Source organism: Sarcophilus harrisii, chromosome 3, assembly GCF_902635505.1.
Source record: "Sarcophilus harrisii chromosome 3, mSarHar1.11, whole genome shotgun sequence".
Taxonomy (NCBI): Eukaryota; Metazoa; Chordata; class Mammalia; order Dasyuromorphia; family Dasyuridae; genus Sarcophilus; species Sarcophilus harrisii.
Genome location: NC_045428.1, coordinates 225,836,480 through 225,851,481, shown reverse-complemented (window position 1 = coordinate 225,851,481; position 15,002 = coordinate 225,836,480). Strand labels below are relative to the sequence as shown.

General features: G+C 31.9%; 1 protein-coding gene across 3 annotated transcripts in view; it reads right to left on the bottom strand.

Moving 5' to 3' along the window:
* Positions 1-15,002, bottom strand: part of TMEM131 (transmembrane protein 131) — a 216,343-nt gene that overhangs the window by 62,165 nt on the left and 139,176 nt on the right. For all 3 annotated transcript variants that reach the window (XM_031959112.1, XM_031959113.1, XM_031959114.1), the window contains 5 exons: positions 14,436-14,552; positions 10,964-11,086; positions 1,825-1,905; positions 496-646; positions 356-412 (listed from right to left, as the gene is read on the bottom strand). In XM_031959112.1, the coding sequence (XP_031814972.1) occupies positions 356-412; positions 496-646; positions 1,825-1,905; positions 10,964-11,086; positions 14,436-14,552 (529 nt within the window). The remainder of the gene's footprint in view (positions 1-355; positions 413-495; positions 647-1,824; positions 1,906-10,963; positions 11,087-14,435; positions 14,553-15,002) is intronic.

The following is a 15,002-nucleotide window of genomic DNA, read 5'->3' as shown; positions in this document are numbered from 1 at the left end:
TATCAAAATACACAATGAATTGTGGGGGGAAAAAAACTTTTTTTCCGTCAAGAAACACATATAGCTTTGCCTATTTTTTCCCCCCACTTAGAAAGCAAAGTTAATAATTGTTCCTTAAACAGGAAGAGCTATGGCAGTTAAAAATCTTGTGAGGAAAAAACCCACTCTCATGTCATCCCTCTATCCCCTACCCCATGAAAACAAACAAACAATTACCTTTGAGTCGTTAAGAAAGATTCTACTGCATGGCTTATTAAAATATAGCAATATTGAAAATTTATTGCTATAGCCATTCTGCAATGTACAATGCTATACTGAACAGTACTCATGGAAAAAAAAAAAAGATGCTCTTTACCTTGTGTCCGTAGTGTACCAAAATCTAACATTTCAGTTGAGGAATAAATTCCAGGAGCTTGGAAAAAAGAAAGATAAATGTTTGTATAAATTTTGTAAAACATAAATTGAAAACCTAGAAATTACTAGTTTTCTACAAACCTGTAGTAACTTCAACTTCAACAGGAAGAATGATAAACTCTGTGCTGTCTGAAGCATTGGTTTTTATTCTGATGAAGGCTGTGTGATTGTCTGCTTCTCTAGATGAAAAACTGGCTCTCATCACTCCTTTTGTTTCATAGGGTGGAATTTCCTAATACAACAAATACATGTTAATGTAAACATAAAATAGCAAAGTCTTAAAAAGCACTGGTATTTTAAAAGGTAATATTTAATGGGACAGCTAGGTGGCACAGTGGATAGAGCACCAGCCCTGGAGTCAGGAGGACCTGAGTTCAAATCTGTTCTCAGACACTTAACATATCCTGGCTGTGTGACCTGGGGCAAGTCACTTAACCCCAACTGACTCAGCAAACAAAACAAAAAAATCAAAATAATATTTACTATAATTGTAAAGTCATCAAGACAAAGAAACTAAATGGCCCTAGGATGTATAATTAGTGACAAAACAATCATAAAAATCACAATGTATAAGACAGTTATAAAATCAACTATTCCTCACTATGCTATCATTTAGGTATTTAAATTCATATTTCGGTATAACAGAAGCTTGAAATGTTATAAAGGTATATGCACAACATCCTGGGTGTAGGGGACGCAAAACAGGATTGAGAGAGAAAGAGTATAAGACGAGAGGGAAAAAGTGAGGCTTAGAAAGAAGGGAGAAGGAGGGAAAGAAAGAGAGAGAGACAGGGATAAGAGACAATGACAGAAACAGCAGTGGAGAGACAGAGACTTTTTACCAATCCATGATTCTTTCTTTAAATGATAAAATTAATCTTGCATGGAGCCTGCTTTTTTCAAGAATATTTATTTTTAACAACAATTTTTAGGAGGTAAAATATAATAAAGTCTTCTAGCACTTTACTGAGGCAATTCAAGTCTACCAGCAACACTCCAGCATTTTATTATGTACATAATACATATGCATATATATTATGTACATATTACATACATATATTATATACATGCATATTATTCAGTACAATTCAAAGGTCTATGCCAGACAGGCCAATATATGCCCAATGTATTTATGTTTTAAGTGGGGATTGTGGCCCTTCATTCAAGTTGATAAAACCCCCCCAGCAGTTTCTAAGAGTAAAGCTCTGTCCCTGGAGATTCTGAATCAGAAGCCAGGAGATCTCTGAGGTGTTCACCCTGTGATCCAAAGTAAAAATCAGCCAAACATTTTTAGTTAGGTATCATTAGTCCTTAACTGACTTTTTAGAATTCTTCATATTAAACAAGAAAAAAAAAAAAAAAAAAAGCTTAATCAGGTTACACTTGGGAGTAAAATACATTGTTACTTACCCATAGTTTTCTAGTACCCCCTTGCTGACCTGTTGGAAGCTCTAAGTGGAGATCACCACCACTTGAATACATTTCTACTACCTATGAGAGAAAAAAATGAAGACCACAATTACACTCACCTTTAGTAGAGATTTTTGAGAAGTGAAAAATAAGTCTGATACACTAATTATCTTGAGATCAGATAAAAATTCAATAAAGAATATGGATTGTTATTGAGTCATAACTACTACAACCATAAAGAGCACTGATCTATTGATATTCAAAATATAATTTAAAATAAGCCTAGAAACATCACCTCAATGTTCTTAGAAGCAGAATGAACAAAATGTTATTTGCAAAGGACTTCAATATTCATAGGATAGGAATAAAAAACATAAATCAAAGAAAAATGCAATACTTTAGCAGATCAGAAATATTTCTTCCTGGTTTTATTTTTTGTCTTCATTTTTCATTTTATCTTTGGTTCCAAGTTCTTTTTTCCCTTCTCTCCCTTTCCCTAATCCACTCAGAAAGCAAAACAAACAAATAAATAAATAAATGAAATGGGGGGTGGGGAGGAGAGAGAAACACTACAAATATGTATAGTCATGCAAAGCAAATTTCCTCATTAACCATGTTTGAAAAAAAGGAAAGAAACTATGCTTCAATCTTCATTCTAAGTCCATCAGTTCTTTATGGATGGGAATCGATTGTTCCAACAGTAATTATTGGGTTATTTCTTCCTTTGAAAAATGTCAATTCATATCCTTTGATCATTTATTAAATTTGACTCAGTTCCCAATATATTTTAGAAACAAGACCCCTGATTAGAGAAAAAAGCTACAAAGATCCCCTCCTCACCCATTTTCTATCCCCCCCCCGCCCCTTTTTAATTTTAGCTGCATTTGTTTTGTTTGGGCAAATGCCTTTTAATTTTTGGTAATCAAAATTATTCATTTTAGCTCCTATGTACTTATCTCATGTGGTCATTAACTTTTTACCTAACCATAAATCTGACATGTAATTTCTTCCCTGTTCCACTAAAATTTGCTTATTTTACTACCTTTTAAATCTAAATCACTTACCTATTTTGGATTTGCCTTGATATATATATATCATGAAAGTTGGTGTTTGTTTAGTTATTGCCAGAATATTTTCTTGTTTTCTCAACAGTTTTAGTCTAAGGTTACTGTTCTCATTTGCTTTTTTATATATCTAATTTGTTACACTGATAAATCATTCTATCTTATCCACTACTAAATTGTTTTGACAATTGAAATTTTCTAATGTAGTCTATAGTGTAGTACTGCTTATTCCTCTTCCCTTCTTCATAAATGTTTTTGACATTATTCACCTTTTATTGTTAAGATATATTTTGTTTTTTTTTTTCCCTACCTCATTAGAATTTGTTGGTTTGATAGGTACATCACCAAATAAATAAGTTAATTTAGGTGGTATTGACATTTTTATTATATTGGCTAGGTCAACCCATGAGCAAATATTTTTCCAATCATTTACATATGTGTGAAATGTTTTATAATTGTGTTCATTTACTTCTTGTGTGTGTTTTGACATGCAGATTCTCAAATATTTTCTACTATTGGTGGAGATTTTAAATGGAATTTTTCTATCTCTTCCTGCTAGGTTTTGTTGGTAACATATGGTAACAATGACATTTACTTTACATTCTGAAATTTTCTACAACTTCAGCAATAAAGTTGATTATTTGAACTCGTTCTTCAATTGACTCTTTAGCATTTTCTAGGGAACTTATATGCAAAGAATGATGGGTTTGAATTGTTACTGCCTAAGTCTTTTATATTTCTTTCTCTTGTCTTATTGTTAAAGCTAGCATATTGAGCACAATATTGAATACTAATGGTAATAATGACCATTCATGCGTCATCCCTGATCTTAATGTAAAAGCTTTTACCTTATTCCTATTACAGAAAATGCTTGCTTTATATAGAAACTACTATCATTTTAAGGAAAGTTCTGTTTGTGTGTGTGTGTGTGTGTGTGTGTGTGTGTGTATAAGGAATGAATGCTACATTTTGTATTTTTGTTTTTTTCTACATCTACTAAAATAATCTTTGGATTTTTGTTCTTTTTGTGGTATTAATATGATCAATTATGCTTATAATGTTTTTTAAAATATTAAACCGACCCCGCATTTCTGGAAAAATCCAGCCTAGTCACAGTGTATAATCTTTGTGATAACACTGCTATAAACTCTTTTAGAAAAAAAAATTTTTTTGCATTAATATTCATTAGGAAAATTTTGGTTTTGATTGTCCCTTGTTTAGGGATGAACTATATTTGTGTCAGAGTAGCAACTTAACAGGACTTCTTTACCTATTTAGGAAAAAAATCTATGTAGTATAAAATTCTTTAAATTTGGGGCTTTCTTCTTAGGGAGCACATTGATAGCTTGTTCAATTTCATTTTCTATGACAGTACTATTTAACTGTCCTATTCTCTTAATTTGGGTAATTTATATTTTTAAAAATATTCATCCATCTCATTTAGACTGTCAGTTTTATTAGTACCTAGTTGGGCAAAATAACTCCTAACAATTGCTTTTAATTTCATCTTCATTGGATGGGAATTCAACATTTTGGTATTCTTTAATTTTTAAAAATTAAATTATCCAGTGGTTTATCCATTTATTCTTTTTTAAATAAACAAAACATTTTATTGTTAATTTTACTTTTAATTCTCAGGATTTCGTTTTGTTGTTTAGGGATTTTTATTTTGTTGGTTTAGGAAATATTTTAGTTGCATGCTCAATTCATTTATCTGCTCATGCTCTCTTGTATTAATGAAAGCATTTGGAGATATATTTTCTTCGAATTTTTGCTTTGTTGCATCCCACAAATTTTGGTATGTTGTCTCATTTTTACATGATTATCTCATAACAATTATCATTATCTGCAATGAAATTATGAATCGACTATGAGGTTATTTGATCACTTAATAGCCTATTCCATTTTTATGTAATTTTTTTTCTCCTTTTTGAGAAATCTTGAAACTCATACAATTGCCTCCAAAATAGTCACTCCCAGCACAGGCTTCTGTATTGGAAGTTTGGCTGTCCTTCCTTAACTAATTTTCTTAATTAACATTTCTATTTCCTCATAAAGCATATTACATAGACAAAAATAGTGGTTCCACTGTCACTGATTACACACACACACACACACACACACACACACACATCCACTGCCACTGGTTTCCATTTGTTGTGATAAATGTTTTCCAGATGATTTAACTTGACGATCTCAAGCCATACTTTCTGTAGGTCCCCCTCTCCTCCTCTCCCCCACCCCCTCTGCCCGCTCCAGTTGCTCCTGTGTTTTGTGTTTGTGAAGCAGTATTGTTTGCAATCATGTTTTCTTACTGACTAGTATTTCTGCATATGAGATTTATATTAAACTGTCGCCATGTTCTTTGTTTATCAAGGAAATTAAATATTTGCTGTTATGATTTCTGGGCCTATTTGCTCTTATTATTATAGTGGCCATTTAAAATGTGTACACTTATTCTAAGAAATGGTAAAGATCTTTACTTCAATTCATTTTCTATCTTCCAAAGTCAAAAATAGTTTTCAGCTATTGTGATTATATTGTTTCTTTCTCATCTTTCTCCCTCAGGGCCCATATTTGATGAAGTGATAAAAGTATTGATTAAAAACTTCAATTATCCAGACATCTGTTGTAGCACTCTCTCTACAAAAGCAGAACATCTGACAACTCTTTGACTTGCCTTACTGATAATTTTATCCTTCCAAAAAATAGAAGAAATAACATTCCTCTCACTAATAGGGAGGAAGAATTTATTGCTTTGATGGAAATTTGAAAAACATTTGGGAGGAGCTATCTCATGTATGTCATGTCATATATGTGTCATATATCCTAGATTATTGGGAAAACAAAGTCTACATGGTTCAGAGGAAAGCTAGGCTCTCATAGAGTAAAATATTGTAAGGGAAGTGAGCCCAGAAATAATGAAAGATGCACAAAGATGAAATTCTACAGAAAAGGAAACTGTTGTTAGTCTAAAAATGGCAATGTGAATGTATGGGGAACTCATCAACCAAATCAGGACTTAAAAACTCTATGTAAAGAAGACTAAAACATCTTATAAACAAGTTATAGAAAATGACTATAAAAGCATGATCCAAAAGGACCCATATGTGCAAAAATATTTGTGGCAGCCCTTTTTGTAGTGGGAGGAACTCGAAACGAGTGGATGCCCATCAAGTGGAGAATGGATGAATGGATGAATAAGTTAATGTATATGAACGTTATGGAATACTATTATTCTAGAGGAAATTCTCAGGATGATAGCAGGATGATTTCAGAAAGACCTACAGAGACTTACATGAATAGATGTTGAGTGAAATGAGCAGAACCAAGAAAACATTGTACACAACAACAAGATTATGTGATGATCAGCTGTGATGGACTTGGCTCTTTTCAACAATGAACTGATTCAGGCCAATTCTAATAGGCTTGTGATGGAGAGAGCCATCTACATCTAGAGAGAGAATTATGGAGACTGAATGTGGATTAGAGAATAGTATTTTCACATATTTTGTGGAAAATTGAGAAGGGATCTTAGATTTCAAGCATTTCAAAATGCAAAAGATAAAAGTATACAACTAAGAATAGCTTATCTTGAAAAATCAAGCATAATCCTACAGGGAAAAGAGTAAGCTTTTAATGGAATAGAGTACATTCAAGAATTTCTGATGAAGATTAGAACTGAAAAATTCAGAAATGCAAACAGTCAAAACCTAAAAATATAAGTTATATGTATGGGTAATTTTACAGCATTGACAATTGCCAAACCTTTTGTTCCAATTTTTCCCTTCCTTCCCCCTTCCCCCTCCCCTAGATGGCAGGATGACCAGTAGATGTTAAATATATTAAAGTATAAATTAGATATACAATAAGTATACATGACCAAATCATTATTTTGCGGTACAAAAAGAATCAGACTCTGAAATATTGTACAATTAGCCTGTGAAGGAAATCCAAAATGCAGGCAGGCAAAAATATAGGGATTGGGAATTCTATGTAATGGTTCTTAGTCATCTTCTAGAGTTCTTTCGCTGGGTGTAGCTGGTTCAGTTCATTACTGCTCCATTGGAAATGATTTGCAAAACCCTAATTCTTTCAAAGGGGTCTTGGTGGATGAACTAGAAGACTGGTTCTGTTCTTAGGGTTTTAAGAAGAGGAAATAAAAAGGAAAGTAAAAAGGACTAACAATATAGAAAAAGAAGAATATGAGGGTAGAAATTTGCTCTCTCTCATAATGGGATATATACAACAAAATTTTAATTCAAGGTGCAGCTAGGTGACGCAGTGGATAGAGCACCAGCCCTGAAATCAGGAAGACCTGAGTTCAAATTTGACCTCAGACACTTAACGCTTCCTGGCCGTGTGACTCTGCACAAGTCACTTAACCCCATTTGCCTCAGCAAAAAAAAGAATTAATTCAAATAACTCTGAAAGACTTAAGAACTCTTATCTATTCAATGACCAACCATATCTCTAGAGGAAAGTGATGAAGCATGTAATCTATATCCTGAAAGAGGGTTGGTGAACTCAAAGTGCAGAAAGAGGTAAACATTTTTGGATAAGACCATTATGTGGATTCTATTTGGTTGAATATGCTTATTTAATTACAAGGTGCTCTCTCTCTTCCCCTCTTTTCATTAGGTTTTAATTTGGGAGAAGAGTTTGGTGAAGAAGGGAGTTAACAATGATAATGCTAAGAAAAATGGACAGAACTGAACAAAAAGAAATTCAGAAGGTAGCATAAACAAGCAGGATAGTTTTGAAAACAATGTGTGGAATATATATATATATATATATATATATATATATATATATATATCTCTTTAATAAAAAGCAAGAATATGAAATGAAGAGACACAGGTAATCCTCTTTTGATATTCTGCAGTATTTGCTATTCTGTGTTCAGTTATTGCTATAATCATTTGTTTTGAAAAAGCAAATCTGTTCCAACCTGATTGATATGGTAGGGAACAATTTGAGCAAAATTCAAATTTTATATCTATTATATGCAATTTTCTTTTTTGAGATAAAGTGAGGGAACACAGAATACTCCATAATTTCATAATAAACATCTACAAGTTATCACCCTTCTGACTCCCACTTATATAAACTTCAGGTCTTATTCCATTTAAAGTATCATATTTATTGAATATCTTTTGATATAGTAGGTGTGGTAGATGTAGTAAGTAGTAGTAATAGTAATAGTACAGAAATATATAACCTTCCCATAGGCCCCCATTTCCCTCAAGGCCCCAGAGATCTGTCATTGTCCTACCAAGTCTTGAGTCAATAGACTTTGATAGTTCAGGCTTTGTGGAAATTGGGGTGTAGGTGCAACCTGAGGCCAAGGACACTGTTAGTATTAATTGTAGTGTTTATGTATTTCTTAACCATTTAACACATAGAACAATACTATACTACCATTTTTATTAAATTCCTAGTTGCTAATTTCCTTTTTTTGAGTCATTAATGAAGTTCCTAAATGCAATGTCCTTAGCTCCATTTTGCCCATATGCCTTAAAATTTACTTTTTACCTAGTAGAATAATTTTTTTTTGTAATGTAATTGTCAATTTATAGCAGAAATAACTATGTATGGAAACTTTTTTTTTTGGTAAAAAATTAAATTAAAAAATAATACATGAAAGAAGAGAAAAGCAAAATTGCATTTTAAGCAAATTTACAGAGAAGTTTATGTTGGAATTGGGACAACAATACATTATTCATTTTGATTACTGCTATCTATGTTTATCTAAATTACCTTAGAATAAGAATGATTTTTCCCCCCATTATGCTTCCTTAAATTTACAGGAAAGTAAGAATATCCACATAGCATAGAATAATGTTGATGTTTCAAGTTGGGGATATCTTATAGCTGAATATTTTAAATTTTGATTTTATGAAGGCACAAGTCATCATTCTTCATGTTATTTTCTATGTGCTTTTGGAAAGTTCACTTTAAATCCATTAGATTAGATTTAATTCTTGCATACAGTATTTGTATAACTTGCACACAAAGTGAACACTAACAAAGCAGATAAAAAGGAAAAGCATAATAAATTTTAAGAAAATAAGTTTGCTTCAGATGATATTTGGATAACTAAAGTGTTTTTTGGGGGAAAAGAGCAGCAAGCAACTAAGGTGATACTGTTATATATGCATGCACAATATAAGGTACGCAATATATGTAAATGAACATAAATGTACACATATACATATATGTAAAATAGTAGTTAATTCCTTTTATAAATATCTGCCAGAAGAAGATATTTCATTGTTTGTTTTTCCTAATAGTGACAGTGGTAGTGGTGGAAGGGAGGAAAGAACATAAGTTCAGATATATGTAATATTATTCCACTGCAATGTGCAACAGCTTCTGCTGCATGCTTTGGCATCTCTTTGACTGTGGCCTTTCTGAAAATAGTTAGGGGGAAAAATAACAGTTGTATGTTGGTGGGGTTTCTTTGAAGATCTGTCACAGAAGCTAGCAAGGATATTCTATTACCTAAGCAGGCAAAATGACATCAATTTATCATTAGGAATGATAGGAGGGGAAAAAAAGTTTATTATATATCTTCCTTGCTTCATTTTGTATTGTGAAAGATATTGGCTACAACTTTAACAAGTGATATTTATTTAACAAAGAAATTAAAGTTTTTATTAAGTGGCTAATATTGTGCTAGTCATTATGGCAACATCTGTCAGAATCTTTCTTGTCAATATTGGGTAAGTTGGGAAAAACCTTCACAACTGATAACTTGGAAAATAATTCCTAATTATTCTAGGTAATTAATTACTCACTATTCAGGGACTGAATATCTGAGATACAGAATAGTCAGGCACCTCGTATTTTCCTTATTTTCCTCTACCATTTTGTTAATTAGTATTACTTCTAGTACAAAGTTCTGTGTAGAGAAACAATATTTTAGCTTCTAAATCATTTTTGCAGCCAGCCAAAAATGGTAGAGCCAGATACCATTTATTACATAAGCGATGTAGGCTGTTGTGAGCCCTGGCTCCCAAGCCACTCGGAACTGAATCTCTAGACTTTAATAAAACAGATTTGAATCCATATTGAGTCCTTGAAACTTATCCTGAGGGTTACTGATATGTTGTATATCACAATATCTTAATAATCAGTGTCCTATCTGGAAATAAGAAATGGTCTTCTGTTTTGGTTTAAGAATTTCTGAAGTATCAGGACAAAGTACCAGAAACTCTCATGTTCAAAGAGTACACAAAAAGGAAGGCTAATGATAATGAGCAATAATGGTATAAAAGTTAAGGGTTGTGGGGTGAGTGTGTTTCACAAGTTTAAAATTGGCCAAAATGGAAATGCTTGGAGATAGTGGTAACTCATCTCTGCTCCAGCACTGAATGAAGGAAAATGTGGTATATATTTTCCCATAACTAATGTTTTATTTTTAAGTAACACAGTGAAAGATCATTGAAATAAGAAATTGTAATTATATGTTATTTATCAAAAACATATTCATAGAATAACAAAATCTTAGTCCTGGAAAGCTATATGGCTTAACTTACCATGTATGTTGCCACTTGTCTCAATTATAAGAGATGATTTGCTTTACATTTGCATGGGGATAGAAACAACTTAAGACATTAGCCCAGAAAGGAAGAACTCTTGTATGGTAGAAAACAGACCACTTTCAAAACAAAGTATTTGAAACATTTTATGCTACAGACCTAAGCAGTTTTTGGAGTTGTTTCAAAAGTAAATATGTGGCAAAAAAAAAGATCTATAAAAGTACTGACTCTTCTTTGAAAACATTTACAATGAAACATCTGGGATGGGAGAAGACCCCAAATCCAAATAAGCTGAAATGCAATATTTTCAATTCAAACAAATACATTAAAAAAAACAAAAACAAAACAAAACAAAACAAAACAAAACAAAACAAAACAAAACAAAAAAAACCCAACTCTATCCCTACTCTCCAACCTGGAAGTAACTGAATTTTGGGGTTAATTTCTTTAATCCTTCAGTAACTGAGGTTTCAAGTAATTTCTTCCATGTGATCTTCAGTAAGATCATCTAAATTATCAAAATACACTCACCTGTAAAGGTTCACTGTGAGGATTGTGTATATTGATTATAGGAGAAAAACTGCTATTTACAGGAACTCTGGCCCCAATAAATGGGCGCAATCTATATGGGTTTGGAACACCAACACCAAATACCTGTTTCAAAGAAAAATAAGAGATGCATTTAAACTATATATTTAATATTTGAATCTACCTAGAACTGAGACTGAAATGAAAGTAGCTAGTTTCAGAGCCAGGAAGACCTGGTTTCATGTCCCTTCTCTAACACATATCAATTGTGTGACCCTAGTGCAAGTCACTCTGACCACTCTAAGTATTGAGAACCTGATATACAGTAGGTGATTAGGAAATACTTACTGATTGATATTTATAGTTAAGGTGCTAACTTTTCAAAGGGAATTTCCACTTATTGAAGTACCTCATATCACTGAAATGACAGGTCTTCCTAATAACTATGATTAACCTTTAAGGAAACAATCATTTTAATTTTGGGAAAATCTCATTAGTTTCTTTTCTTTAAACACCCCCCCCCCAGACACACAATATAACAAACACATTTTCTGTGCTGTAATTTTTATTATACTATTAATAAGAAATAAATGACACTGTCTTGTATGCACACAGTTGTTTATTGTCTCCCAACATCCAACTTAGAATGAAGGCTTTCTTTAAATTACCAGCTTTTAGTATAGTATATGGCACCAGTCTATGATTGTGACTGTTTAAAGGCATACTTCATTTATTGCACTTCACAGAAAATTGTGTTTTTTCACAGACTGAAGGTTTGTGGAAATACTATTGAACAAGTCTATAAGAGCCATTTTTACAACAACATGGGCTCACATCATATCTCTGACACATTTTGGTAAATCTCACTATTTCAAACTTTTTATCTGTTATAGTTATCTATAATCAGAGCTCTTGATGGTACTATTATAACTTTTCTAGAGAACAATGAACTGTGCCTATATAAAATAATGAACTTAACCAATAAATGTTGTTTATGTTCTGACTGCTCCACCAACTGGTTGTTCCTTGTCTTTCTGTCTCTCTATTCCCCTATTCCCAGAGACACAATATTCAAATTAGGACAATTAATAAACTGACAATGGCTTTTAACTGTTGAAGTGAAAGGAAAAGTCAATCAATGAGACAAACTTCATTGTCATCTTATTTTAAGTATCTGTCACAGACACCTCAAACTTCAGTAACCACTACCTTGAATCAATAGCAGCCACAAACACTGAAGTAAGATTCCTCACCAGCAAAAAAATTATGATTTGCTTAAGTCTCGGATAATTTTTTTTGAGTGGCCAACTTGTATTTATTGATAACCAGATTTTTTTTCAGTGCTGATGAATAGAAAATAATCTTCCGCAATAAGTATACGCCTTATCTGATGCTAGTCACTGCTAATCCTATTCAGTCCCAAAATTCCAGCTTTACCCAATGGTTTTTGTAGTACAAACTTCAGGGGATGCATCACTATATTTCCCCATTCATTTTGACTCAGCCCTCAATCAAAAACTTCCTCTCCCCAGCCTGTTCTGCTCTCTCTCTCCACTCATAGAATAATTTTTAATGTTTGATATGGACTTATTAGGGAGCTTCTTAGTCATAGGAAACAAAAGAGGTCAAAGATTTCTGGTTTCTAAGAAGCATTAAGCATCATGCTGTAAACAATACTTTTGGCATTTAAAAAATATTCTTAAATTAATATACATTTTTAAAATAACATTAGAGTATCACACACTTAAACCTCAGTACAATGCAAGTATAATTTTTATCTTCACTGGGAAATTTAAAAATTCATGTGATATGCTTTATTGTGATATTTATTTAGAACTGAACTTGAGATATGCCTATATACTGTTATATTATTATATATAACATATAACTATATAATATAATATTAAGTTTGAAATAGGAGACCTATCCTAAAACAATTTAAATAGACTTTTCCATCTCCAAGGAGATTAACTGATTAATACTAAAAAGAGGTTTTTGCAAAGACAATGAGTATGAAATAAGAAGAATCTGCCAAGTGTTTGGGCAATCAAATTAAATATAAAAATTAATAATCAAAAAATTAAGAGCTTGGCTAGCCTTAAAACAGCTGCTACAAACCTGAAAGAGCAAGACTTAGATTTATAAACTAAAGTCTTTATTTGCTTTAAAACAGATAAACCATAAATATCTTTGAAAAGTCCTTCCCAATATATTATCAATATGATGTAAACATTTTTATTCAGACCTGTCTTTATTTATATGAAGTGTTTTATAATTATGTTCATTCATTTCTTGTGTGTGTCTGCATTTTCTATTCTCTGTCATGATTTTAGATGGAATTTATCTAACTTTTCTTATTAGGTTTTGTGGTTACATACAGGAATGCCGGTGATTTGTGTGGGTTTATTTCATATCCTGAAACTGTGAGTTGTTAAATTATTTTAATTAGTTTTTCTGTTGACTCTCCATAAGAAATTTATAACTACTCCCACAATTATTTCAGAGGTCCACTAGGATTTTGTTCTATCGCTTTTTGATTCCTTGATACCGGAATGTTTCCAGTAATGTTCCTGCTTTTACCATTGTAGGGTAATCCTGGCTAATCTATACCTAGTGTCATTCTTAAGCTGCCCTGGAAAAATGACTCATTTGGATTTCTGGACCAGAATTCAGTTTGGTGCCTTTTCAAGATTGTTGTGCAAGTATTCGAAGAGGTAGGTAAAAATTCTGATTCTCAGTTTGCCATCTTGATTCTATAGCACCCCCACCCATTTTCATTTTCATTTTATTAAGTACTTTTATTCTTAAAATTTCCCTATGATCATATATTTTATTTTTCTATCTCTTTTGAGGTTCAAATCTTTAATTGCTTGCTTTTCCTTTTGAGCATTAAAAAAATCGCCATCACATTCTTTTTAAGAGTAATTTCTTTTAGTTTTCTTTATGTTTTCCTTCTGTGCATTTCAAAAACCATGTTATTATGACCTTCCATTCTCTTTTTTTTTTTTTAGGTCAACATTATTCCTAAGTATCCCTCTCTCACCATTCCACTTCTCTCCCAATTGAGAGAAAATTAAAAGAAAACCTTTGTGACAAATGTTCAAAGTTACACAAAACAAATTTCCACAATATGCCTGACCAAAAAGAAATCATTATGTTTAAATGTGTTTCTTGTATGGGGTTGATTTTTTACCCAGTCTGTTTCTTAATCTATTTTATTTATTTTTTGATATCTGACATTAAGTCTACTTACATTTAAAAATATAATCATTAATCATTAGGTTTGTGTTTCCATGCATTTGTTTATAAATAAAATAAGATTTTTTTTTTTGGAGTAAATATCTATCAAACAAAGGAAGGTGTCTTAACTACCTTAAAAATCTTAAAATAATTCATCTAGATAAGTCTAAGTAGGACTTATGGGTTAGGAAAATTTTCTGAAAAACAAATATGAAATTTTTTATCTGATTCTTACCTGGTATGTAAATACCCCATGATTAGATGTATTAATAAATAAAGTATTTTCTACATTTCCCACTACTCTGGCAAGAAAAACTACATCAAATGATGTATTTCCTCCTGGAAGAATTTTCTGGAAAAAAAAAAAAAAGCAAAACATAAAATAAAATTAAGCCAAATCATAGGGGAAATTACTAAACATAGTTACTTATTGATCAAAAGACTACATAATAGTTAATAGTGAAAATTTTCTAAAATGTGACACTTCTTCTTTGTAATCTATTTGATTACCCAAGTCTAGAGCTCATTTCTCCCTAGTTCCATAAATGAGGTGAGTCCAAAGGATCAATAATATTCCTTTTTTTTTTTTTTTTTTTTTTTTTTTAGCATGTAAGCACTGAACTATCATTCATCCTTTATGAATTTTAAATTCCTCTTCTTGTGCCCCTCTCCACACTGTTTAGAACTGCACAATAACGGAGTTCTTTGGTACATAATCTATTTCCTTCTGGTTCCCTGTAAAATATTCTTTTTTCTTTGGGAGAGCTCTGGAGGTTGGCAACCATACTTCTCTAAAAGTCAA